This window comes from Rhinoderma darwinii, chromosome 1 (assembly GCF_050947455.1).
Source record: "Rhinoderma darwinii isolate aRhiDar2 chromosome 1, aRhiDar2.hap1, whole genome shotgun sequence".
Lineage (NCBI taxonomy): Eukaryota > Metazoa > Chordata > Amphibia > Anura > Rhinodermatidae > Rhinoderma > Rhinoderma darwinii.
Window position 1 is genome coordinate 91,455,502 of NC_134687.1, and position 26,520 is coordinate 91,482,021.

General features: G+C 42.4%; 1 protein-coding gene across 1 annotated transcript in view; it reads right to left on the minus strand.

Moving 5' to 3' along the window:
- Positions 1 to 26,274, minus strand: part of STOX2 (storkhead box 2) — a 145,840-nt gene extending 119,566 nt beyond the window's left edge. The window contains exon 1 of the mRNA XM_075860200.1: positions 25,015 to 26,274. Coding sequence (XP_075716315.1) covers positions 25,015 to 25,180 — 166 coding nt within the window. The 5' untranslated portion in view covers positions 25,181 to 26,274. The remainder of the gene's footprint in view (positions 1 to 25,014) is intronic.
- Positions 26,275 to 26,520: the final 246 nt, after the last annotated feature.

Consider the following 26,520-nt stretch of genomic DNA (forward strand, 5'->3'; position numbering starts at 1 on the left):
AAGAATGCCGGTATGCTACAAATAAAAGTACCAACGATCAAGTGAGGACAGTGCAGCGGTATTATAAAGACTTTATACATAAGAAAATATGAAAAAAAATAAAGGAAACAACCCGATAGTACATGACCGCCGTCCCTGCGATAGAGGTGGTGTCCATGAGAGTCGTGGTAGCCGAATAGCCCAAATATCCAAGGACACATATAATCATAAAATGATACATTCTAATAAATGAGGCTATGACTAATCATTCTATACAAACCAGAGCAATAGTCTCCGCGTGTAAATATTAAATACAAAATAGAGAACTAGGACACCACCTCCTAAAACGGACTATGATTTAGACAATGTTCATAAACCACATGGTCCAATTGTTGGATAGACAAGTCAGTTGTATTAAGTTAATCACCCACTCCATATATATTTTATTTTTTCAGAGCAATATATCATGCCAACCTAACATATATATATATATATATATATATACACACATACATACATACACACATATACGCACACACACATTATCGGTCAAAAGTTATAGAACCTCAATAGTTCGTTATTTTTTACATTAACACAGTTCTAGTATAGCAAATAACATGAAATGGTTCAAAGGCTCAAAAGAGTGTAATGTCCATGGCTGCGGGCCGTCAGGTTCACTCACCTCCTGACGGCCGCAGCCATGGGTCGGCGAGCGCTTGCCCCAGTCTCCTCCTCGGGAGACGCCAGCGCTCACTTGCACTCAACTCGGCCGGGTCCCGTAGGGTGCAGGCGCACGCTCGTGCCCGCTCTTAAAGGAGCAGCCCGCGCAGCGGACTTTAATGCTAAATTAGCCCATGAGCACCCTGGACTATAAGGGCGCAGCCCCCTCCTACAGTGCCTAAGCGTTGTTTGTCGTACCCTAGTTTGTCTAAGCAAATGGTCTCCCAGTGTATCCTGTATCCCGTGCTATCCTGATCAAGTGCCGTGCTGTGCTCTAGTCATGCTGTGCTGTATTCCACACCTGACGTCTACCCGCTGCCTAGTCCCAGCCGAGCCTGCCTTGCTACTGTCCGAGCGCCCCAAGTACCCTATACGAACTATAGACTTTGACCTGCGCACTGTTTGCCAGCTGCCATAACGCCAAGGCGGTACGGCCCAGTGGGTCCACGAACCCTGCGTGACAAAAAGTAAGTTAAAAACATAGAAATAGTATGAATTTTTAAAATCAAAAACGCAACAATAGTCTGAATTTCTGATTTTAACAAAAGCGTTTTTTTTCAGGGAAGACATCAAGGACTGCTGCTCTGCAGCACAGAAAGCAAATTATGGTTTGAAATCAGATGAAAACTATTCCTATAGATATCTCAACTTTTGGAGATTGCTTTCAAACCCTCAGATTCTATATAACCAGTGTTGGAACAGACTGCATCAACACCCTGTAGGGCAGGATTTGGACAGTTCTGCTCTTCAGGACAGAACACATTTATATCATAATGGCAAGAAAAAGGCAATTAACAAAAGACAGACAATTATAACCCTTAAAAGTCTAGGTCTGTCCTACAGAGAATTTGCCAAGAAAGCAAAGGTGGCAGTTAGTAGTTTCCTATACCATCAAAAGGCATTTGGAGACTGACAAGAGGAGGTCCGGCAGACCAAAGGCCACTACAAATGACAAGTTTTTGAGAGTCAACAGTTTGCGTCATCAGCGCCTCAGCACAAAATCTTCCTGTTTCAAGTTTCCATTTCAATTGTGAAGAGAAGACTTCTATCTGCAGGTTTGACAGGTTGCATCCAGATAGGACGGGATGTCTATTCACAATCCCCGCACTTCGTTAACGTTTGTTTGGTATTTACAGCAGAGCAAGCGTAATCTCGCTGTAAATGACCGTGCCGGGATTGTGAATAGACATCCCATCCTGGCTGGAAGGAATGTCTAGACACTGTCTAAGCACTTCAATAACGTTAATGTCTGTATAAGACAGCACATAGCGAACAAAGCAGTGTTACTATGCACGGACTAAATGAATGGAGAGAAGTGCATGACACTGATTGGTCAGCGTCATGCACTCCTCTGTACTATGCCCATTTGGTCTAAAGTAAAAACACGCCCACTTGGGCATTAAGAAACTCATTAGCATAAAGCTAAAATCGCGCCGAACGTGGTAAAAATTGATTGTTTTTCTAAATGAAAAGCTCTGCTGTCACCTACATTATAGCGCCCATCTCCTTATGTAGGACATAGGGAAATTATAATGTGGTGACAGAGCCTCTTTAAAGAGTCAAAAATCTAGATTTAATTTGTTGAAAAAGTAATCCACTATTTTTAATTTATCATAACTTGTTTATTTCTTCTATGTTTTATTTCAAAGTACATTTGAGACATTAAACTGTGTAAATATCAATAAAAACTAGAAAAATTAAACTTTGGATCGATATATACTAGTCCTTCACAATGAATTCGAATTTCAAAGTTAATTTATTTCAGTAATTCAATTCAAAAAGCATATATTATATAGATTCATTACACACAGAGTGATCCATGGCATGGAGGCGATCAGCCTGTGGCACTGCTGAGGTGTTATGGAAGCCCAGGTTGCTTTGATAGCCGCCTTCAGCTCGTCTGCATTGTTGGGTCTGGTGTCTCATCTTCCTCTTGACAATACACCAAAGATTCTCTATGGGGTTTAGGTCAGGCAAGTTGCTGGCCAATCAAGCACAGTGATACTGTGGTTGTTACACCAGGTATTGGTACTTTTAGCAGTGTGGGCAGGTGCCAAGTCCAGCTGGAAAATGAAATCAACATCTCCATAAAGCTGGTCAGCAGAGGGAAGCATGAAGTGCTCAAAATTTCCTGCTAGACGGCTGCGTTGCCTCTGGACTTGATATATGCGACAGTGTATATGCGAAAATCGGCATGCAGGCAGAGTAAAATCTGCCTCAAAATTCCAAACGGAATTATGAGGCAGATTTTCCTCCTGCAAAAAACTCAGTGTGAACCCAGCCTAACTAACCTAATAGGCGCTATGTTGCGGATAACTGCAGTGTTATTTTTTTTTTCAAAAACGTTTATTATTTGCAAAGTTCTGAGCATTTTTCTAAATATGCTAATTTGGCTATAATTTACAAAATGGTTAGTAACTTTCTTTTCACTCTGGGCGGTGTAATGTGTTCTGTATGACGATGTTCTACTCTTCCGAGCCTGCAACCCAGCCTGATCATATAGTATATAGCTTCCATTCCCGACTGTTCTCAACTGGTGATACCTCCGGTTGTTTCACAGCTAGAACTGCTCGTCTTTCACATGCCACCAGACCCACTTTTCTAGGTCGTCCACAGCCCAAGATATGGCTGTTTGAAGTGATCCCCCTTCCCTCCAGCCTCAGTCTCTCACACTGTGTGAAGCAGCTTCGTGCCGATAGGACAGCATCAGAGGCTGTGAGGGAGCTCCACTTCAGGAGAATCGCTGGTGTTGACACCCACTTGTCTGGTTTCGCACCATTTGCATATTTAGAAAAAAAGCTCATAACTTCTAAGATAATAAACTTTTTGGGACACAATTGTCATTAGCATTATCAGTGTGACAGCGTCTATCAGATTAGCTAGGAGATTGGGCATTACTAAAGTAGTGGCAGATCCTCTTTAAACTGAAGACGGCTCACATAGATGTTACATGTAAACCGTCTTCTGCCTAAGGCTATGTTCACAAGCTTAGCAAAAAAACTTCTGAAAATACGGAGATGTTTTCAAGGGAAAACAGCTCCTGATTTTCAACGGTTTTTTAAGCCACTCACGTTTTTCGCTGCCTTTTTTACGGCAGTTTTTGGAGCAGTTTTCAATAGAGTATGAAAAGAATCACCCCAAAAACGTCCCAAGAAGTGACCTGCACATTGCGCAAGGGTTCCGTCGTTTTGACGGAACCAATAGCGTAGTCGACTACGCTATTGATTCCATCAAAACGACGGAACCCCTTGCGCAACGGAGACAAACGGAAACCATTGGTAACGGATCCGTCACCATTGAAATCAATGTCGATGATGGAGACGACATCCTATGGCTTTCGGTCGTGTCTGTCAGGGCTCCGTTCCGACTGACAGCTCACACAGAACGTCGAAACGGACCCCTAGAGCAGATGTGACGAAGCCTTAGACAGGATTCACACAAGCGTGTTTTGCGCATGCAAAAAACACTGCGTTTCGCACGCGTTGCAGTTCAGTGTGGCATCACTGAATGGCGCATGCCTGCGTGATTTTTGCGCATATAGCATCGTTATAACACTCTGTTTTTATGTTTACAAACATAAAAGTAGGAGGTGCTTTTATTTTTTTATTCATTTATTTTACAACTATAGCGCGAATCACGCGTGGCACACGGACTTCAATGGGTGCGTGCTGCGTGAAAAACGGCCAAGTATAGGACATGACGTGAGTTTTACGCAGCAGACACACTCTGCATGAAAATTACGGACAGTCTGAACGTCCCCATTGCCCAACATAGGTCCGTGCAACGCGCGTGATTTTCACACGCGTATCACGGACGTAAAATACGTTTGTGTGAATAAGGCCTTAGTTGTAGGTATTGATGTAACAATCTAATATTTTTACAAGATTAGAATATTCTTCTGATTAGCGTATATATATTTGGATACATTGCAGAAATTGTAATGGTCTTTTTTTTATAGTATTTCAAATGAGTCTGGGTTGAGGGACAGATCTCAGTTGATCCAAAACGTCAGAACGTTCATTTATATGCAAATGTTATCATAAATGGATCATCAGAATTAACTTAATTTCTATGATCATTTTGACAGATCATCAAGTCAAGGTTAAAAAGGTTCACCGTCTAAATTTGTTTTTGCATAAACCTGATTAATACTATAGGCTGAGATAGGGAAAGGTCTGACTCGGCTGATGTCAAGCTGCTTTTTTCGTCTGCTGTCCGCTCTAATCCAGGTTTGAGCTAAACGTGTCTGACATTCCGGTTGTTAGGGATACACTGCCTAACAACAGTCATTTCAATGGGCTTATTAGGCAACAAGTGTGTCTCAGGTCTTCAGCTCAAGCCCCCATTGCCTCTGAAATTGAGCGCAGGTGCAAAGTGCCTTGGCAAGACTTAAAGCAGAAATAATTTTATATCTTACTGCAATATTTACCCTATTTTTGTAAAAATAAGCCGAGGTGGAGAACTCTAAGGAATTGTCAGACATATTTCAAAGATATATGCCGATACCTCCACAGCAACATTCTGTTCCAAAACTGCCAAAAGGAAAATAAATTATTCTGCACAGGGCGAACACTTTATTTATTCATGTACCTCATAGGAAAAAAAGTACAGTACAAAAGGAAAGAGAGCATATCCCAGACAAGGATTCTGAGAAGCACTGTCCTTCCAAGAAACCATTAACCAGATTATGTAAACCAGGGGTCTCAAACACGCGGACCACATGCCGCATGCGGCCCCTGAGGCCGTCATCTGCGGTGCGCAGGGCACCGAAGCTCCCTCGGGACAGGAGAGCGCAGACCGAATGAGGAATGCGCCGGCGCTCCTTCATGACATCATGAAAGAGCGCAGTCCCTATCCCGCACTGCTTGATCATTGGTGGTAGGTGAACAATGGTTACACAGCCCCGGTAGATAGTGAAACCTGCCCTGTAGATCGCGCCTCAGACACCCCACCCTGTTGACAGCGCTACGCCACCCCTCCATAGCTCCATTGGGGCTCCATCTAGGAGTGGAATCCCAAGCCAGAGCGTTGCCGACACCATATATGGACAGTGAATTCAGGGGCTCCTGCAGCAGACGAATCCCCAGCCCGACCGTTGGCAACATTCTGCCGGGGAATCCGGTCCAGGAGGATCCCCTACGTCACTGTCCATATATCTTCAGGGGCTCCTCCAGCAGAGGAATACCTGACCAGAGCGTCAGCAATGCTCTGGCTGGGGATTCCCCTTCTAGAGGGAGCCCCAATGGAGCCATCTATAGGGGGTGTGTGTCTGTGTGTTTGGCACTATCTACAGAGGGCACTATCTAAAAAGGGGCTGCCAATCTTGACATTCTTGGGTCTGCCAAACGCTGCCAACTGAGCAGACCGTATATATACACTGGAGAAAAAAAGGAGTCCATTACTATAAATTTTTAGCAAAAGTACAAAACTTCTTTATTGTAAACACAATGAGAGAATCTAAAACACAAGCCAATATCTGGATCAGCGTTTTTACATGCACATTAACAATGTTATATACAGAAAGTATGTAAAGCATGGCAAATATCCTAGTATAAGTATACGGATTGAAAACGTATCCGCTTAAGTAGGTACAATTCAGGAAAAAGGAAAGGTGAAGGAACTCCCTATAGGAGTTTAGGAGAAAATGAACTGACAAGTACGATCAGTTTGTGTAAAGCCAAACAAGACCCTAGTGGTACACTTACCCATGCTAAGTGACATTGTTGCATGACCCAGAGGGTGAGATAGCACCCCAACTGAGCAGACAGACTGGATTTAGCATTGGATTTTGATTGTTAAAATAAGCACGTGGAGTAAAGTGGGGTAAGTTTAAACCTAGTTGTATTATTATAGTAATGTAGTATTGTTATAGTAGTTCAATTAACCAATTGATTAACAATAATTTTGTATTGTATCAAATATGAAAGTAATGCGGCCCGTCAAATTTAAATTTTTTCTATGTACGGCCCATTTACCCGGCCAAGTTTGAGACCCCTGATGTAAGGTCATGGCAGAAAATAAACACATATATAGACCTGAAAAGTTACTATTATTCATACTAGTCTTAATTTGGAGACAGATCATGGAATGAATACCTCAATAAGTGTTGCTCCAGAATCAGTCAATCATATCTTCTTTCACTGAAACCTCAATGTTATCTGCTCTATCCAAGAGGTTTGCTAAAGATAACAAACCGGTATCAGTGTTTACGCTAAAGCCCTGAATAAATGTGATGTATACTTTCATTATTCAAGTTGGACATTTGTAACTTCTGGCGACACGCCTCAGAAATGTTTGCTCTCCTGGTCTAGGATTTCTTCCATAGACGCATAAATGCTGGCTGCGCATCAGTCCCACATCTTAGGGAGTTATGGTTAACATTTGCATTTTGCACAGTTGCTCAGCAAAGAGCAAACACACCAGCCCGTTGGTTATTACTTGCAGTGAAAATGATATCTCTTGCTTCTGACATATTAAAAATGCAAGTTTTTCTTCAGGGATTAGTGGTAACAAACATTTAAACAGTGTAAGTGGCGGTGGTGCTCACTCTGCAAACGCCTGGATGAAATATTCTTGGCCTGCAGTTTTACTGCATTGCTGAAAGAATCCTGACAAGAGACGCAGTTACAAGGCTGCCTGCTCCGGAGTAAATGGCACTTGCTTAGCAATTAATCAATCCAGTCCCAGCCACATTATATTATCTATATCCATCTTTCTATAAACACTGAGCTGTGTTTAGACTTTTAGTTGCCGTAGCCCAAAAATAAATAAATCAAAAAGAGTATTCACATTGCCATCACTGCTAGCAAACATCGTCCTCTCCATGGTTTTCATTGGATAAGTGGCCGGCTGGCATAAGCTGGAAATTTTGAGTTGTTCATATATGAACATGTTGACATTGTCTAATTTGCCAGGCATCAATTACCATATCTGGAAGACATTAACAAACATTTACTATTTATGTAACCAAAGTGCCTCAAGTACGCTCCTTTAAATACTTTTTTTCATGGTCATAAGAAATACTAGACCCCAAGGTGTTCAATTTACACTTCTGCTAAGGCCTCATACACACGAACGCATTTTTTTCCTGGCGTAAATACGGGTACTTTGTCACACGTATCCAACCCGTATTCCACCAGTATTTACGGACCCGTGCCCGTAAATACGGGCCCGTTGTCACTAGTATTCTACCCGTATTTATGGACCAGTTTTCTCTGCAAAATTGCACTGCACTAATCAGCAGCCCCTTCTCCCTATCAGTGCTGGATAGAGAGAAGGGGCAGCCATTTCGGGCAGCGTTTCCGCAGCGATTGTAAGTAAAAGTAGTTCATACGTACCCCGGCCGTTGTCTTGATGACGCGTCCCTCTTTTGACATCCAGTCAGACCTCCCTGGATGACGCGGTAGTCCATGTGACCACTGCAGCCTGTGATTGGCTGCAGCGGTCACATGGGATGAAACGTCATCCGGGGAGGCCGAACTGGAGGAAGAAGCAGGTAAGTTAACTTTTAATAGTATTAAAAGTTAGGTGTCATGATTTTTTTTTTATTATATTGCTTTTAATAAAAAACTAAAATTTTATTTATTAGTGTTGGGACTTGAAACTTTTTACTGTGTTCTTACTTTTACTTCACTATGGGGATTGCCATTTTATTTTCATCTCTGTATGTATCGATTAATGACACATGCAGAGCTGGAATATGGCATATACAACCCCATAGAGAATGTGAACGGGAGCCGTTCCATTCTCAGAAGCGTACGCCATGCGCCGCTCCCACACAGACCAAAACGAAGCTCGTACATAGAGCGAAATCCGGCACCATTTTCATGTGGACCGGAAGCCACTGCCGGATAGTAAGATGACGGCTTCCGGTCATATGTTCAACGAAGCGAAAGCGCAAGGAGCGTAGACCAGCGGAGGCAGCAGGAGCAGGGAATTTATGTTCGTGTATGTGATGTATGTATTATATTCGTGTGATACGGTCTGCTGAGCCCTGTATCTAATCCTCCTACAATGTGCAGTCGCTTACAAAATGGCGGCACACAGTGTAGGAGGTTTGAAGACATTCAAACCCCTCCTTCTCCTGGCACTAGCCAGAAGAAGGGGGGGGGGGGGAATTGTGTGAGGACACTAGAAGAGTGTGTCCACCCCAAATTTACAGCATAAATCAATGAGGTTGCTTTACCACAGTGACCATGCAGGAATTTTGGGAACTGCTCCCTCTAGTGACCAGCTCATGGAAATATAAAAAATTAGGTTCTAATTTATAACATTTCCTGACTTGTGAAAAAATTAAAACAATGTGTAATCACTCAAATACTAATTGTTTAACTGGGAAAAAAAACCTAATAATTTCTAGCGACACATTCCCTTTAACTCCAGCGGTAGTCACTGTCCCAGGTGCTGAAAGAGTTACTGCCGATCAGTTAACTCTTTCAGCACCCTGGACAGTGACTATCCCCTGACGTCACTTAGCAAAGCTCCCGTAATTACAGGTGCACACGTAGCCACCCGTAATTACAGGAGCCCCATAGACTTCTAAGGGTCTGCCCGTGCCGTAATTACGGCCTGAAATAGGACATGTTCCATATTTTTCAACGGCCCGGGCACCTTCCCGTAAGCAAACGGGAAGGTACCCGTGGCCAATAGAAGTCTAGGGGCCCGTTATCACGGGCCGTAATTACGGCCGTTTTTACGTTCGTGTGCAGGAGGCCTAACATGGAAAGTCTTCTTCCCTTACTAGAAAAAGCTCTGTACCCCTTTATTTCTGTGTACGGTAAAGGAAAGAGTTATAAAACAATAAAGATATGCATACACATTAGACAAAACTCAGCCGAACCTGCAGATTCTAGCTGGATCAGTCTATGTGTATGGGGGCCTCCCGAATTGAAATTCAACATGCTCAATTCTCTCTCAAAAGAATATAAGTTGCTTCCAGAGAGGCCTCTCAGCAGCTTATGCCCCCCTCTCCCTATTGAAATGAAGTCGAGCCGAGCGTACATGTTTATAGTGGCGTCTGGAGAAATAGCCGTTCGTCCACAATTTCTTTAATGTGTATCAAAGGCTTTAGAAATCTGTTTGAAATATTTAAGGGGTTGCCCAGGATTAGAAATGGGGGGGGGGGGGGGGGGAATCAGTCTGCAATACCAAACATAGCCCATGAACTAAAGTGGGGATTTTCCTAAAAAAAAAAAAAAAAAGTAGACCCTCAGTTAGCTCCTTAACAACCACCCACTGTCTTTTGAGGACAGGCGGTGCTGGTCCCTAGGAAAAAAAATAAGTCACAGAAGTAGGGGGAGAGCGCTTTACTGTGGGCTCCTGCTGTGTGGCCAGGACTGCACCATGGCATTATGAAAGGGGGCTTCCCATTCAATCGGGTCACCGAATTACCGCCATATCAATGAAAAAGTAAAAAAGCAATGGCTGCTGAAATGCAGAGGCGCAAAAGCGGAAAAATGTAGCTGGTTATGAAGACCCAAACAGTCCTTGCCATTAAGAAGTTAATCCTGAGAAACCTTTAAACCCCTCAAGGACACAGCCTATTTTCACCTAATGGACTAGGCCATTTTTTTCAAATCTGACGTGTCAATTTATATGATAATAACTTTGGAATGATTCTGTTTTTTCAAGCGATTCCGAGATTGTTTTCTCGTGACACATTGTACTTTAAAGAGGCTGTCACCAGATTTTGCAGCCCCTATCTGCTATTGCAGCTGATAGGCGCTGCAATGTAGATTACAGTAACGTTTTTATTTTTAAAAAACGAGCATTTTTGGCCAAGTTATGACCATTTTCGTATTTATGCAAATGAGGCTTGCAAAAGTACAACTGGGCGTGTTGAAAAGTAAAAGTACAACTGGGCGTGTATTATGTGCGTACATCGGGGCGTGTTTACTACTATTACTAGCTGGGCGTTGTGTATAGAAGTGTCATCCACTTCTCTTCACAACGCCCAGCTTCTGGCAGTGCAGCACTGTGACGTCACTCACAGGTCCTGCATCGTGTCGGCACCAGAGGCTACAGTTGATTCTGCAGCAGCATCAGCATTTGCAGGTAAGTAGCTACATCGACTTACCTGCAAACGCCGATGCTGCTGCAGAATCATCTGTAGCCTCTGGTGCCGACACGATGCAGGACCTGTGAGTGACGTCACAGATCTGCACTGCCAGAAGCTGGGCGTTCTGAAGAGAAGTGGATGACACTTCTATACACAACGCCCAGCTAGTAAAAGTAGTAAACACGCCCCGATGTACGCACATAATACACGCCCAGTTGTACTTTTACTTTTCAACACGCCCAGTTGTACTTTTGCAAGCCTCATTTGCATAAATACGAAAATGGTCATAACTTGGCCAAAAATGCTCGTTTTTTAAAAATAAAAACGTTACTGTAATCTACATTGCAGCGCCTATCTCCTGCAATAGCAGATAGGGGTTGCAAAATCTGGTGACAGAGCCTCTTTAAGTTAGTGGTAAAATTTGGTCGATACATTTGTGAAAAATACCAAAATTTTGAGTTTGCAAAAATGTGCATTTTTCTAAATTTAAATGTATCTACTTGTAAAATAGATGTAATACCACACAAAATAGTTACTAGTTCACATTTCTCATGACTACTTTATGTTTGCATCGTTTTTTGAACATTCCTTTATTTTTCAGGACGTTACAAGGCTTAGAACTTTAGCAGCAATTTCTCAAATTTTCAAGAAAACTTCAAAACGCTATTTTTTCAGGGACCAGTTCAGTTCTGAAGTGGCTTTGAGGGCCTTATATATTAGAAACCCCCTTATAAAATACCCCATTTTAAAAACTGCATCCCTCAAAGTATTCGCAACAGCATTTAGGAATTTTCTAAACCTTTTTGGTGTTTCACAGAAATTAAGAGCAAAGGAGGTGAAATGTACAAAAAAAAATTTTTTTTGCAGAAAATCGGTTTTAATTCATTTTTTTTCTGTAAGGCTGGGTTCACACGACCTATTTTCAGATGTAAACGAGGCGTATTATGCCTCGTTTTACGTCTGAAAATAAGGCTACAATACGTCAGCAAACATCTGCCCATTCATCTGAATGGGTTTGCCGACGTACTGTGCAGACAAGCTGTCATTTACGCGTCGTCATTTGACAGCTGTCAAACAACGACGCGTAAAAATACAGCCTTGTCAAAAGAAGTGCAGGACACTTCTGTCAGACGTAATTTGAGCCGTTCTTCATTGAACTCAATGAAGCACAGCTCAAAATTTACGGCTGTCAGAGAAGCCTCGCAAAATGCGAGGAGAAGCATTTACGTCTGAAACGAGGCAGCTGTTTTCTCCTGAAAACAATCTCTTTTCAGACGTAAAAGCCTGCTACCGTGTGCACATACCCCAACACAGAAGGTTTTACCAGAGAAACGCAAACTCATGTTTATTGCCCAGATTCTGCAGTTTTTAGAAATATCCCAGATGTGGCCCTAGTGCTACTGGACTGAAGAACCGGCCTCAGAAACAAGGGAGCACCTATTGGATTTTTGGGCCTCCTTATTTTTAGAATATATTTTAGGCACCAGGTCAGGTTTGAAGAGGTCTTGTGGTTCCAAAACAGTGGAAACCCACCAAAGAGAGACAATTTGGCAATCTATACCACTCAAGGAATTTATCAAGGGGGAATGGTAAGCATATTAACCCAGCATGTTTTTTGCTGAATTGAGTGGAATTAGGATGTAAAAATTAAAATCTAAATTTTTCCAAAAAAATATAGAAATTTCAATATTTACAAGGCATAAAAGGAGAAAAAAGTACGGTACCCTAACATTTGTAAAGCAAACTCTTCTGAGCACGTCAATACCCCATATGTGGTAATAAACTGCTGTTTGGACCAACTGCAGGGCTTAGAAGGGAAGGAGCACCATTTGGCTTTTGGAGCTCAAATTTAGCTGGAATGGTTTTCGGGTGCCATGTCACATTTGCAAAGGTCCTGAGGGGACAAAACAATGAAAACCACCCAAAAGTGACCCCATTTGGAAACGACATCCCTGAAGGAATTTATCGAAGAGTATAGTGAGCATTTTGACCCCACAGTTTTTTTGCTGAATTATGCTGTGAAATTAAAAATTACTTTTCGTCTGATAAAATGTGGAAATTTTCAATTTTTACAAGGAATAAAAAGGAGAAAAAGCACCCCAACATTTGAAAAGAAATTTCTCCCGATTACGACAATACCCGATATATGGGGTCATAAACTGCTGTTTGGACACACGGCATGGGTCAGAAAAGCAGGAGCGCTATTTGGCAGGCAGATTTTGTTGGCACCATGTTGCAAGAAGTGACCCCATTTTAGAAGCTACACCCCTCAAGGCATTTATCATTTGTCTGGACATATGACAGGACTCAGAAGTGAAGAGCACCATGTGCATTTGAGGTCTATTTCGGTGATTTTCACACCATTGGCCCATAATTGCAGGGCTCTGAGGTCAAATGGAAAAACAAACCCCCAACTAGTGACCCCTATTTTGGAAACTATACCCCTTAAGACATTTTAAGGGGTGTAGTGAGCATTTTGACCTCACAGGTTTTTTTTCAGGAGAAATTAATGCGCAGCATACGGTGCAAAGTGAAAATTAAAATTTTCCGCTGATGTGCCCAGTTTGTGCCACCGAAGACATATACCTCATAAAATTTTAAGCAGGTTCTCCCGGGTATGGCGATGCCATATATGTGGATGTAAACTGATGTTTGGGCACGCTGTAGGGTTCAGCAGGGAGGGAGCGCCATTTGGCTATTGGCGTGCAGATTATGTTTGGTAATAGTTCTGTTTGGGGTATTGCCGATATTTCATTTTGTAATGTGGGGGCATATGTAATCTGTGCGGAGAACATCAGGGTATAATAGGAGGGTATAATAACGTGGTAAATAAATAATCCGCAGATATGTGGCCGGTGTCGCACTGATAAATGGCGCCCAATCTTATCCGCTTTTTGAGACACTGCACATTTTGCATCGCCATTTTCGGAGAACCAGAACGTCTTTATTTTTTCTCCACCGGCGCGGTGTGAGGGCTTATTTGTTGCGGGACAATCTCTAGTTTTCATTGGCACCATTTTGGGGTGCATGCGATTGTTTGATCATTTTTTTATTCCATTTTTTGGCAAGCAAGGTGACCAAAAAACAGCAATTCTGTTATGGTTTTTTTATTTAATTTTTTTACGGCGTTCACCGTGGGCTATAAAATGACCATTTTACTTTATTCTGCGGGTCAATACGATTACGGTGATACGAAACGTATATTTTTTTTATGTTTTGCAGCGTTTACGCAATAAAATCACTATTTTATTTCTCTCGTGTCGCCATATTCTGAAAGCTATCACTTATTTTTCAGTCAAAAAAGTTGTGGGAGGGCTTGGTTTTTTCGGGACTAGTTGTAGTTTTTATGGTACTGTTTTGGGGTACATGCGACTTTTTGATTACGTTTTATTCCATGTTTTGGGAGGGGCGGTGATAAAAAAAAATAATAGATTCTGGCATGCTTTTTTACTAATGTTTTTTGCGGTGTTCACCGTGTGGAAAAAACAACGTTACAGTTTTATAGTTGGGGTCGTTACGGACGCGGCGATACCAAATTTGTGTACCTTTAACGTGTTAATTTTTTTCCTATAATAAAACACTTATAGTAAAAAAAAAGGCAATGTTTGTTTTTATTAACTTGAAACTTTTATGAAACTTTTTTTTGTCCCACTAGGGGACTTGAGGGCCTGCACCTCTGATCTTTACTCTAATGCATTGCACTACCCACGTATTGCAATACATTAGAGCGGTCAGTCATCGCTTTTGATCGCGGCATCTAAGGCGTTAATGGCAGGGATCGGAGCTAGCTCCGTTCCCTGCCGTTACAGCACAATGACAGCTAACACCGGTGGCTGATGTCACAGGCTCAGCTTCTGAGCCATCTCTTTAGCGACCGGAAGCCTTTTAGGCCTTGACCGGGCAGGACCAGCAGGCTTCTGTACTTGGCAGACAGGAGACCATTGTTAGTCCTCCGGTCTGCCAGAACAGCCATCGGAACCCTGCGATTTGCATTGCGGGGTTCTGATCTGCTAGGAAATACCATAGAAACAGCGCTCGATTTTGAGAGTGGTTAATGGGCCTAAGTGGTTCTAAGTGGTTAATGGGCCGTATCGGAGGCTAGCTCCGGTCCCGGCCATGCAGCAGGGTGTCAGCTGTAATATACACCTGACGCCCGCAACACAACTTACCCATACTTTGTGTACACCAGCAACACAACGTACCCATACTTTGTGTTGCGTGAAGTCCTTAACGACAGCGACATACCCATACGTTGGATGTCGTTAAGGGGTTAAAATTGGATGTCAATTGTCTGCTGTGCTCTCTGCTTTGAATTACGGTTGTGTGGATCATTGCGTCATAACGAAGGACAACAAAAATGGAGAGCTAAATATAAAGTGATGGTTACATTAAATCGCATACAAGAGAATACTCATCCCAAAATTAACTGTCCCTTCGCATTTACACAAATTATTGCATTGCCCTAGACCACACAACAGACTTTGAGAAATGGAGATGAAGTAGTATCACTATTGATTCAGGTTGTCCTATCTGTAACTGCCCAATATGGAGGTGTCTCTACTAAGAAAAAAAATCAGTATGCAACAGATCAGGCCACGATTTCAGATTTACATAGTCACCTGATGTTGACTGCACAAATTATTTTTCCATCAATGAAGTCTGTTCTAGATCTGTACAAGCCATCGAGTCTAAACGGGGTTTTACACTGGGCAACTATCGGGCAGACAAGCGTTCATAGAACTCTCATTGCCGATAATTGCCCTGCTCGATCATCGGCTGGACGTATCGTTTTGAAAAATTAAAACGTTGTCGTTGTCGGCAGCAGATCTCAATGTGTAAACAGGGAGACGCAGTGCCGACATAACAACGTATGGGGACGAGCGATCAAGAGTAACGACTGCTCATCCCCATCCATAGCGCCTTGTGACATGAGCAAACGAGCGCTTATCAACGATGTCTCGTTGATAGTCGCTCGCTGCACTGGCCGGTGTAATAGGGCCTTAAGTGCCAAGGTATAAGGTTATAATCTAACCATGGTCTTTGTTTTATGGCGTTTCCAGATCATTAAGCTAAATTCACCAAATTACCCATGTCACCCATATAGAGCGATCCAATTACTTGTGTGAGTGAAAGAACAAGGAGGTTGTAGGTCATCAATTGTGTAATTACATTGTTTGTCTGGGGGACAATTGCACAGCAAGCATTTTGCTTGCGCTTATACGTGTGCAAAGCTAACAATTAAAACTCTGATTTCACACATTCAATGAGGAGACATAAAAACCAAGCCAGACTGCGCTCTGAATGTCTGTGTAAGGGTATGTTCACACGCGGAGTGAAAAATGTCTGAAAATCAGGAGCTGTTTTCCCTTGAAAACAGCTCCGTATTTTCAGAAATTTTTTTAAGCCAGTCGCGATTTTCGCGGCGTTTTTGGAGCGGTTTTCTAGAGTCTATGAAAGACGGCTCGAAAAACGTCCCAAGAAGTGACCTGCACTTTTTTCTCACGGCCGTTTCTCAAAAGGCCGTGTGAACATACCCTAACCCCCAACTAATGAAAGGCATGTCCCTGATATTGTCCGTCAGTCATTTGCCCAGTTAAATATCAGGCTTCCTACTCCAATATTTTGTTTCACGTTTTCACTACCCTGATGCAACAATTGTGCTACCTATTACTCATCTATAACCTCATGAAGGATATTTTTTTTTAACTCTAACACTTAGAAGCCAATGTTAAAATATCTGTCATTATTAATAATCCAAAAGATTGTTGAAAAAGTCATTATATTATCTTTTAAAATAAATTTGGGAATAACCCACACATTCATGTGAAAGGAATTTAAAAATTGGTCAATAAATACAAACAATAAAAGTTCAGCTATTTATGTAGAACAAAGACTAAACGTGTTGAATATAAACAAAGTTAAAGATTTCAGGAAAAATAAGACTTTCACGTTCACTTGAAAATAAAAGCTCATCAACAAATTGCCATAGTCAAGCTATTCATCCAGTAAGCCGTCTGGGATGAAGGGATTGCAAAAACCCTGCTATATTAACACTACAGTAGAAATCCCTTAGGATTTGGAACCAAATAGTCCAGAATCTGCAACACGCACCCTGCAAAATCGACCTCTGTCACAACTGTAAAGTGGAAAGAATCCGGTGGCTTTACATTTTCGTCCACATTTCAAGAAGATCTCTTCGTCCTGAACAATATACAATGACACGAACATGCTCAAGCTCTTTGCGTCTTTGACAACCCCTGCCTACCAAGAACTCATACACTTATTCCACTAAGCGTCACCTCCACAATGCCTGTTAAAACTGTAAATAGATTATAATAAACATACTGAAAAAAAAAAAGGAACTGAATCTCTAAGATTTAAATGTACTGGGATTGCTGATATTTTTGCAATAGTTATCCCAGGGGGACAAATCGGACTATACGACAGCATAATACAATTTTCATATTAACAATACGACGTAAATTGAGCATAGTGCAGATTGGTTAATGCTGTGGGGAAACACACATTGGGTCTAACTACATGATATTGAAGAGGCAATATCATGTTTGTTTTAATACGGAAATAAAGAGACAGCATAAAGTACTTGAAATAAAATAATATGTTTTATTATTGGTTACGCAATAAACAACTCCGATAAAATTAAAATACGACTGGGCAAAAAAAAAATTGAACACTTAGGCCTAATTCACACTAATTTTATTTGCCACTGTTTGACGCAGAAACTGCGTCGGAAACCATGCTAAAAAAACGTCCAAAATCGCCTCCCCTGGTTCTCAATGGGAGGCGGAGGAGTTTTTTCCCCGCAAGCAGAAAAAACCGTTAGCGGGAAAAAGAAGCTACATGCTCTTTCCTCCCGCGGTTTCGAGTCTGACCTCCCATTGAAATCAACAGGAGGCAGAGAAAGTGAAAAAGCACTGCGGCAAAGAAAGTGCAGGCAGGTCAAAATCTGCCTCAAAATTCCTGCCTGCAAAACTGTGACACCAGATCCTAAAAATTTCCACACACAAAATACCATAACCTTGTAAAAACTACCCTACTAACGTGGAAGGGGTGGCTAGGATGCTGCTGTTCACCTCTCCAACCAACTTGTTTAGAGAACAAAAAAGTTAATACCGTTAAGCATATTCTCATTAATAATATCATTGGACACAGTTTTGTAGGGTTAGGGTCCTATATTACAAGGTCCCATGTAGGCCATGAAAACGAGCGTTGATCAACAAGACAGCTCGTTCATCAGCGCTCGTTTGCCCCTTTCAGAAGGAGCAGTGATTGGTTATGTATGGGGACGAGCACTCGTTACTACGATTGTTCATCCCCATACATTTCCATCATGTCGGCAAGTGCATTTCTCGGTTTACACAGGGAGATGTGCTGCCAACAACTATAATATTTTCGGCTGCATAAATGAGCAGATCTAATGGAGGAGTACATCTTCGTTCATCGGCTGATCGTTGCCCTGTTTACACAGGGCAATGATCGGGAACGAGCGCTCGTAAAGACGCTTGTTTTCCCGATCATTGGCCCTTGTAATAGGGCCTTTACTTCAAATTCACTCAGTTACGGTCCTTCCCATTAAAGTTAACCAAACTGTCATGTTTCAGCAGGATCAGCTAATGATCTAATGTGTATGGGGGCATCCCAACATTTCCATAACAGGTGGGTGGTGGGGCAGAAGGTTGGGGCATGTTAGATCTGAACACACTATCCATTTTCCCTCTTAGAGATAAGCCATTGGCAGGTGTCTGGCAGAAGTTTCTCCTCTCTTATATAGATACACACCCAGGCAAGCGTGCATGTTGAACGAACTTATGTCTTAAACCAAATACCTTTTTCATTGTTGGTAATCGCAGGACCTGCAGGCTGAAAACACACTGAGTTTTTGTTGCAGATTTGGGTACAGTTTTTTAAACGTTTTTTTATCCAAAGCCGGTAGTGGATTTAAAAAGGAATGGGACATAAAGGAAAAACCTAGGCACTGTACACATATGCGTCTGAGGCTCCATAAAAGATCTAATGTGTGCAGCACGACTTTGTCTGGAAAAATAATGGGAACCATGATGGTAACCCGACGGAACCCATTAAAGTCAATGGTTTCCGTCAGTTTCCGACATTCGACGGCTCACCTGTTTTTTTTTTTTTGTTCATAGGACAGAACAGAGGGACAGAAAAACGAGCGCAGATAGAAACAGCTTTAAAGAGGCTCTGTCACCAGATTTTGCAACCCCTATCTGCTATTGCAGCAGATCCGCGCTGCAATGTAGATTACAGTAACGTTTTTATTTTTAAAAAACGAGCATTTTTGGCCAAGTTATGACCATTTTTGTAGTTATGCAAATGAGGCTTGCAAAAGTCCAAGTGGGTGTGTTTAAAAGTAAAAGTCCAAGTGGGCGTGTATTATGTGCGTACATCGGGGCGTTTTTAATACTTTTACTAGCTGGGCGTTCTGATGAGAAGTAACATCCTCTTCTCTTCAGAACGCCCAGCTTCTGACAGTGCAGACCTGTGACGTCACTCACAGGTCCTGCATCGTGACGGCACCAGAGGCTACAGTTGATTCTGCAGCAGCATCAGCGTTTGCAGGTAAGTCGATCTTACCTGCAAACGTTGATGCTGCTGCAGAATCAACTGTAGCCTCTGGTGCCGATGTGGCCGTCACGATGCAGGACCTGTGAGTGACGTCACAGATCTGCACTGTCAGAAGCTGGGCGTTCTGAAGAGAAGAGGATGTTACTTCTCATCAGAACGCCCAGCTAGTAAAAGTATTAAAAACGCCCCGATGTACGCACATAATACACACCCACTTGGACTTTTACTTTTAAACACACCCACTTGGACTTTTGCAAGCCTCATTTGCATAACTACAAAAATGGTCATAACTTGGCCAAAAATGCTCGTTTTTTAAAAATAAAAACGTTACTGTAATCTACATTGCAGCGCCTATCTGCTGCAATAGCAGATAGGGGTTGCAATATCTGGTGACAGAGCCTCTTTAAACGTCCCCTTCCTCCTGAATCCACTACTGGCTTTGGCCCAAAAAACCTACATAAAAACTGCAACAAAAACTAGATGCGCGTTTCCATCGTTATGGTGCACCAATATAAAGCTATTCACATCCATATATCGAAGGGAATAGTGCACATAAGAACAGTGGACTTACCCATATTCCAACTGCAAAGAATCATTGGGTTTCCTCAAAACTAGTCTATATACAAATCCCACTGTTCCATGAAAACTTACTACGTGCTTACATCAACTGGTCAATAACATTTCCACCTGTCTGAAGAGAATGTCATTTTTGGTAGTTGTGGGCATAACATACAACAGCCATAATTTATACTAGTGTACGGTTAAGATTCTAACTTCTAACAATAAATGTGTATGAACGATCAATTTTAGTAAACAATAAGTGATTTTATCGTTTATCTTTGATCGTTCGTGCTATTACAATGGATAATTATCGATCAAAAAGTGTACCAAATTGAAAAACATTCAATGTGTGTAAACAGGCCTTTACTTGCATTTAAATCATGAAGGACTCAGAGGAGTGAAGTCACCTCCATGCCAGTCTGCTGCAACAAGGCCCTGTTCACATCGGTTACATCAAAAGAGAAGAAAAAGGAAATACCGGTAGAAACCGTTCTGTTGGACCACGGACATGTGGAGAAATGTGTCCGTGGTATTACCGGAAAGGAGTGCAGTTCCAGTAATCTCTACAGAATCTGAGACGGAGGCCCCCAACAGAGCGTCCAACGCAGATGTGAACAGGCCCTAAAGCTGTGATGATAAAGATATAGTAACAGGTTTACACTACAGGTGTGCTCATTGTTTATCCAAGGCTATGTGAATAAGCACTGTTGATTCCAAGATGATGAACTGAGGAAAAGAACATAAGTGACACATTTTTCCTTTTACAGTATCTGAGATAAAGAAACTTTCTTAATTCCCTATTACACTGGCCAATGACCGGACAAACAAGCGTTCATATGAATATACCCGATCATTGCCCGGTGTAAACCAGGGCAACCATCAATGATAAACGAGCAAAGGCTCGTTCATCGGCTTATCTGCTCTTTCATGCAGCATTAACATCAATCATTGTCGGCAGCAAATCTCCCTGTGTAATCAGGGGGGCGCTGCCGACATCATAACAGTGTATAGGGTCGAGCGATCGTAGTAATTATCGCTCTTCCCTATACATAAGCAATCATTGCTATGTGTGAAAAGGAGCAAACAAGTGCGATCAAGGAGCCGTCTCATTGATCGGCGCTCGTTTACACAGCCATCATCGGTCCGTGTAATAGGACCCTCACTCCCTTCAATTTGTTTACTTTACTTTGACCTCTTGACAATTAGAAGCAGTCAGCACAAGGAGAATTCCCAACATATTAGAAGGTGTGGACATGTGACATTGATGTCTTTAGGTTGTTCATAGATCTACGGATACACGGCTTGATTCACGACCGGTCAGAGGCGTCTGGTCAATCAGTTAAGGAGACCCTGTATGGCAACTTTTACTCCAGGGGAAACTATTGGGAGAATTATTACTAGTGTAGATTATGCAGCTCCCCAAGAGATAACTCACTATCTTTTCAAACGGAGTTCTTAATGAACTTATTACCACCGCCAGCTATTAGTTGACCATTGCTAAAGGACAAGACTAACCATAAGACATTTGCATTTCCCAACAATAAATTAACAAGACGTCATTTCCGTGAGAACAGATACAAATCACCAACAAGTTTATGCCACAGGAGACAAGTCTATTAGCCGTTGCTTGCCTATAGTCCACACACCGGAGACGTGGTCATCCCTCATGTGTGCATTGTGTACAGGTTCCTTGTCCATCATTGCAGTGCCCATAGTCACAACAAGACTGAATCGTATACTCAAGAGAAAAAAACAAGCCCCTAACAAATCAAAATATTCAGAAAAAAGCATGTACTACATACACGGGCATATCAAAAAACATATACACTGGATGCTTTATAGAATTATTTTTTTAACCAAATATAATCTTTGTATTTATATTTCCACCATTATAAAAAAATTATAATAATCCCAGCCAGCATGAACAGAATCTTAGGTTTAGTTCACAACTGATTTGTTGTGGAAATATTCCGCCGCAAACTACAGGACATCAACAGCGAACGATCCACAGCAAATTGTGCATATTTCGCTGCGTATTTTAGTGTCGATTTTAACTTTATGACATGCATTGCATCTTAATGGGGAAACTCCACAATAAATACGCAAAGATTCTGCAGCAGAAACAGACATGCTGTGGTTAAATAAAACGCAACGCAGGCCGATTTCCGGATGGAAAATTTCAGCAGCGTAATGTCCGATATGGTTTGTTTCATGTTCCCTCTAAAATGTAAAGTGCTGCGTAATATGTTAGCGCTATAGAAAGATTATTATTATTAGCAGCATGTGGATGAGATATGTATAAATCTCATGCACTTTGCTGGTACTGTGAAACACTGCAGGATTTCCACCCACAATTCAGGACAGAAATTCTGTAGCTATTCCGCAACGTGTGAACAAGACCTTAATGTGCAAACTTCAAGCACTAAATACAAGCCATAATTATCAGATCAGTGTAATAAACGGACACTTGGGGAAGGAGGGTAAAACAAATATGGTAGGCCTGATAAAGATCATGAGGTTACGATGGTAGAAGGACATCTAAGCACACAATCCTTCTAGAATATACATGGTCTTATGTCTCTCTTTGTAGTGTGTGAAGGAGGAGGTCAGGCCAAGATTACCCAATGTTATAAACCGGTCACATGAAGAACAACGGGCAAGGTTTCCTTAGTCTAGTCACCTCATAGTCTCTCTTTACAGATTGCTACGTGTCTGTCCATTAAAACGACACAAGACGGTCTCACATTTCAACGTCAAGACATAACCCAAACTGTCAGATGATCTCTTAGAGACACTTGAGTTACCAGAACTCAACAATCTACACAAGTGGATAAAGCAAGCCTGTATACTTACACATATACACATACTGGAGATAGGTGAAACACTCATATTATATATACAAAAATACCAGATTACTCTACCACAACATATAAAAGAGGATTTCCCATCAGAGATCAATACACTGGCAACTGACCATTTATGTGTGTGTAGAAAGAGCACACCTATGAAGTAGGTAAACCCATGCTCCCGGTTAGGTGGTCCACAATGGTGGCCCCTCTGTTTTTAACCAATATGACAATTAAAACACAATTTTTCAACACAGCTGAGTCAGGCTCGTTCCAGCGGTCAGGAGAAGCTACGTCACACGGAGATGAAGTTGGGTCTTTCTACTGATGCACTGGCAGCCATATTTACATGTATATAGAAAACATAGGAAGGCCTCAGGAACCTGGAGTCAGGTGACTCGGGAAAACCAGATTGCTACATGATATAAATAATGAATCCGTATAACACAAAACGTCACGCCGGTTATACTACCATAGCAATACTAGTATGCCGAGGTCATCACAGATCAAGGGATACATTCTATATACCCCCCAACATTTACATCCTTATTTGTGGGATATTTTAAGCCCCGATGTGCCTGGGAATGCCCGCAAATCCTCCCGGGGACGTCCATTTCTGGGCTTATTTGCATAACCCAGTCTCTTTTAATGTCCGTTTCGTGGGAAAATTCTGCGAAAAACAGGACGGTTGGGAGTTCTGCACATTATCAACGTTGAATCAGTGACTACAGAAAACGGTGACGTCAGTGGAGGAGAATAGGCTTATTGCAGGCCTAATATCTTCATATATTATTTATCTCCTTATAAGACAGTGAACAAGTCTTACAAGGTGTACAGATCATGTCAACCATTCCACCAGTGGAATCACCCTGTAACCAAGACGAATAGACAAGGCCTTGCAAAAATGTACCTAGGCTGGGGAACTTTTCATAAATTAACCAACAGACATCTAGCATAGCTTCAGCTGTTTTACCAAATGGAATATATTCCTTACAAGTCAAAAATATTTATTGTTGTAATAGATATATGTGAAATATGAGCGACATCCGGAGAGGGTGGAGGGGGTTAATCACAGATGACTACCTAACCCCAGTAAGATATCTTATCATAAAGGAGAACGACATACCCCACATCTTGTGTGTCAGTACCTCAAGAGATAGATATATATCTGTAGTCCTAGTCATATACATTGTGTATCTAGGGATGGAGTCAGGGCCTGGTCACAGATTTCGGATGATCGTGCTCAGGTTGATCAGGACATAGCCGAGCTATGGGAGCACCTTCCTTTTCTGCAGCCCACAGCTGCTTTGCATTGAGATTACGCAGCAGTCTTTAAATAGATTTCGGTCATTGCTTAACACAAGCCTGTTCCCCCCTATGTAAATTAAACCAGTATTTCTCCCCTCCATCCGCTGTAACATCGAAAGAAAGAAAACAAGATCACCCCATACATAAAAGGGGATTCATCTCTAGCCATTATTTTTAATGAAGACCAAGACCGCACCATTTCTTACATACGAGGAAAAAAAAAACCTGGGATTGCAATAACTGTCCATTTTGGTGTGTCCGTATACGAGATATGCGAGCCTGACCTATTATATATATAATGGCCATGAAATACGTGCAGCATCCCCTATACCGTATGGAAAGTGCTGGATAAGCAGCTCCAAATATCAAGGATATGAAATAAAAGCAAGGCGAGCGGAGGATCTGGTGTGTGACCGGGCAGTCAGCCATTCAGCCGGGGATCTAGTGGGCTGCAGACATTATTTGCCAAATAACACCATATTGAGAGGCCCAACATTGACGGTGCCGATGTACAAAATGGTGGATGTCGACAAGCAGCAAAATATAGACAGTATATATATATATACATACACACACATACATATATACACACACACACACATATATACACACACACACACACATACATACACACACACACACACATACATACACACACACACACATATATACACACACACACACACATACATACACACACACACACACACACATATATACACACACACACATATATACACACACACATATATATATATATACACACACACACACACACACATACGACAACCTCATATTTAGAGGATAGATATTGCTCAATGGCTGCAGCCTCTGGTTTGTTATTTATGTATACATCGAATATAAAACCCATTATTATTGTAATATTTCCTCTAATCTGACGTGAAGCACAGGATTAATGTAGGAAACGTGACAAACCTGATGTCATATAGCCTCGTGACGCCTGGGAAATAAAAGCTGGTGGGAAGTGTTTGTGCAGGCGATAGTCCTTTTCGCTACGGGACCTCATGCGGTCTGAGGCCCGGTCAGAGAAGTCAGCACTAGGCCAGGCCCGGCGTAAGGTCGTGCTCCGAGTCTTCTTCATCGTGAGGCCACCTAGTTGTCCCGCTGCCTGACACCGGCCTCACCGCTCCGACCTCGTCAGAACATTAGGCGCGCAGCTGGAGCACGGGCTGCGAACATTTTGCCGCCGCCTCTTGCAGGAAGCCAGCTGCGGGTCCGTTCGTTTTCTCCCTCGAATGATCCAATTTTACACACGTCCCACAATGCATTACACTTCATTTGCAATCAATCCAGCTTATAGCTTCCAGATTCATGTGGAGGAAAGGCACATTATGTGGCTTCTCAGCCAAAGAAGGGGAGGGGGAGTGAGCAGAGATTTGTAGCGTGAAAGCTCCGAGATCCCAAACAATAGCTGGATTCAGCATAGGGCTGCTTCGCCAACTGTGAGGCACCACACAAAAGAACCCAGCAAAAAACACCCACACAAATTGGTTTCAACCTGAACCCTTGCACCTAAGATGTTGCAGGAACGAAAAAACCCCAACGTCAATATCCCAATGGTTGAGGAGGCGATGACGACGGACGCAGATTTTTTTTTTTTCCTTCTCCTCTTCACCTATCAGGCTCCGTGAAGCGAATCAATGAGGCGATCTAAATCGGCATTGCAGTAATCAAGGGACGATATTCACAGCTGCTCCTTGGCATCACCCCCCATGGCATCATCGCCCGGGCACGCGCCTCTACCAATTCTCCCAGAGATGAAAGGGAGAACTCCCAGCACTGGCGATCAGCGTCTCGCCCCTTCTCTTGGTCCCACTCGTAGCCCCGTCCCTGCTCACAGTCCCATTATTTATCGCCCTCTCGGTCTACAATACAATACGAGCCAGTTCGCTTCCAGGTTTTCCCAGCTCCGTCCTCTGTTGAATGGCTCCGCGCCTTTGAATGCAGTGAAAAGCTATTGAAGGGCAGGAAGCAGAACCGCCAGCCCAGTCTCATGCTAATCAAGAAGCCGTCTTAACCCTTTCACCCAGCAAAGTCATCCTCGGAGCGTCACGTTCACACGACGCGCCTTGAAACGCCCGGTTTTGTAGGGGGGATCGGGTTGTAGGTTAAGACACAGCGCTATAATGCCGCTTGTGTTGTGCCACCAACTCCATTCCTACAAGAAGATCAAGGCCATTCCACTACAGGGTTAACAGACACACTGATCCTGCCAGGCATCACATTGTAAATGTAAAACACCCTGAGGCTCCCCCAAACCTTGGCTGGAGTCCCAGCCTATAATCAGCTCTCGTCTATTTACATACAAAGCTGTGTATTTTTAGGATAGTCCAGCGCTCTCCGAGGAGGACAGAAAATGTTTGTTTTGAAAAGGGAGAAGTGGTAAATGTAGGAAAATAAATAAATAAAACGTAAGTGCCG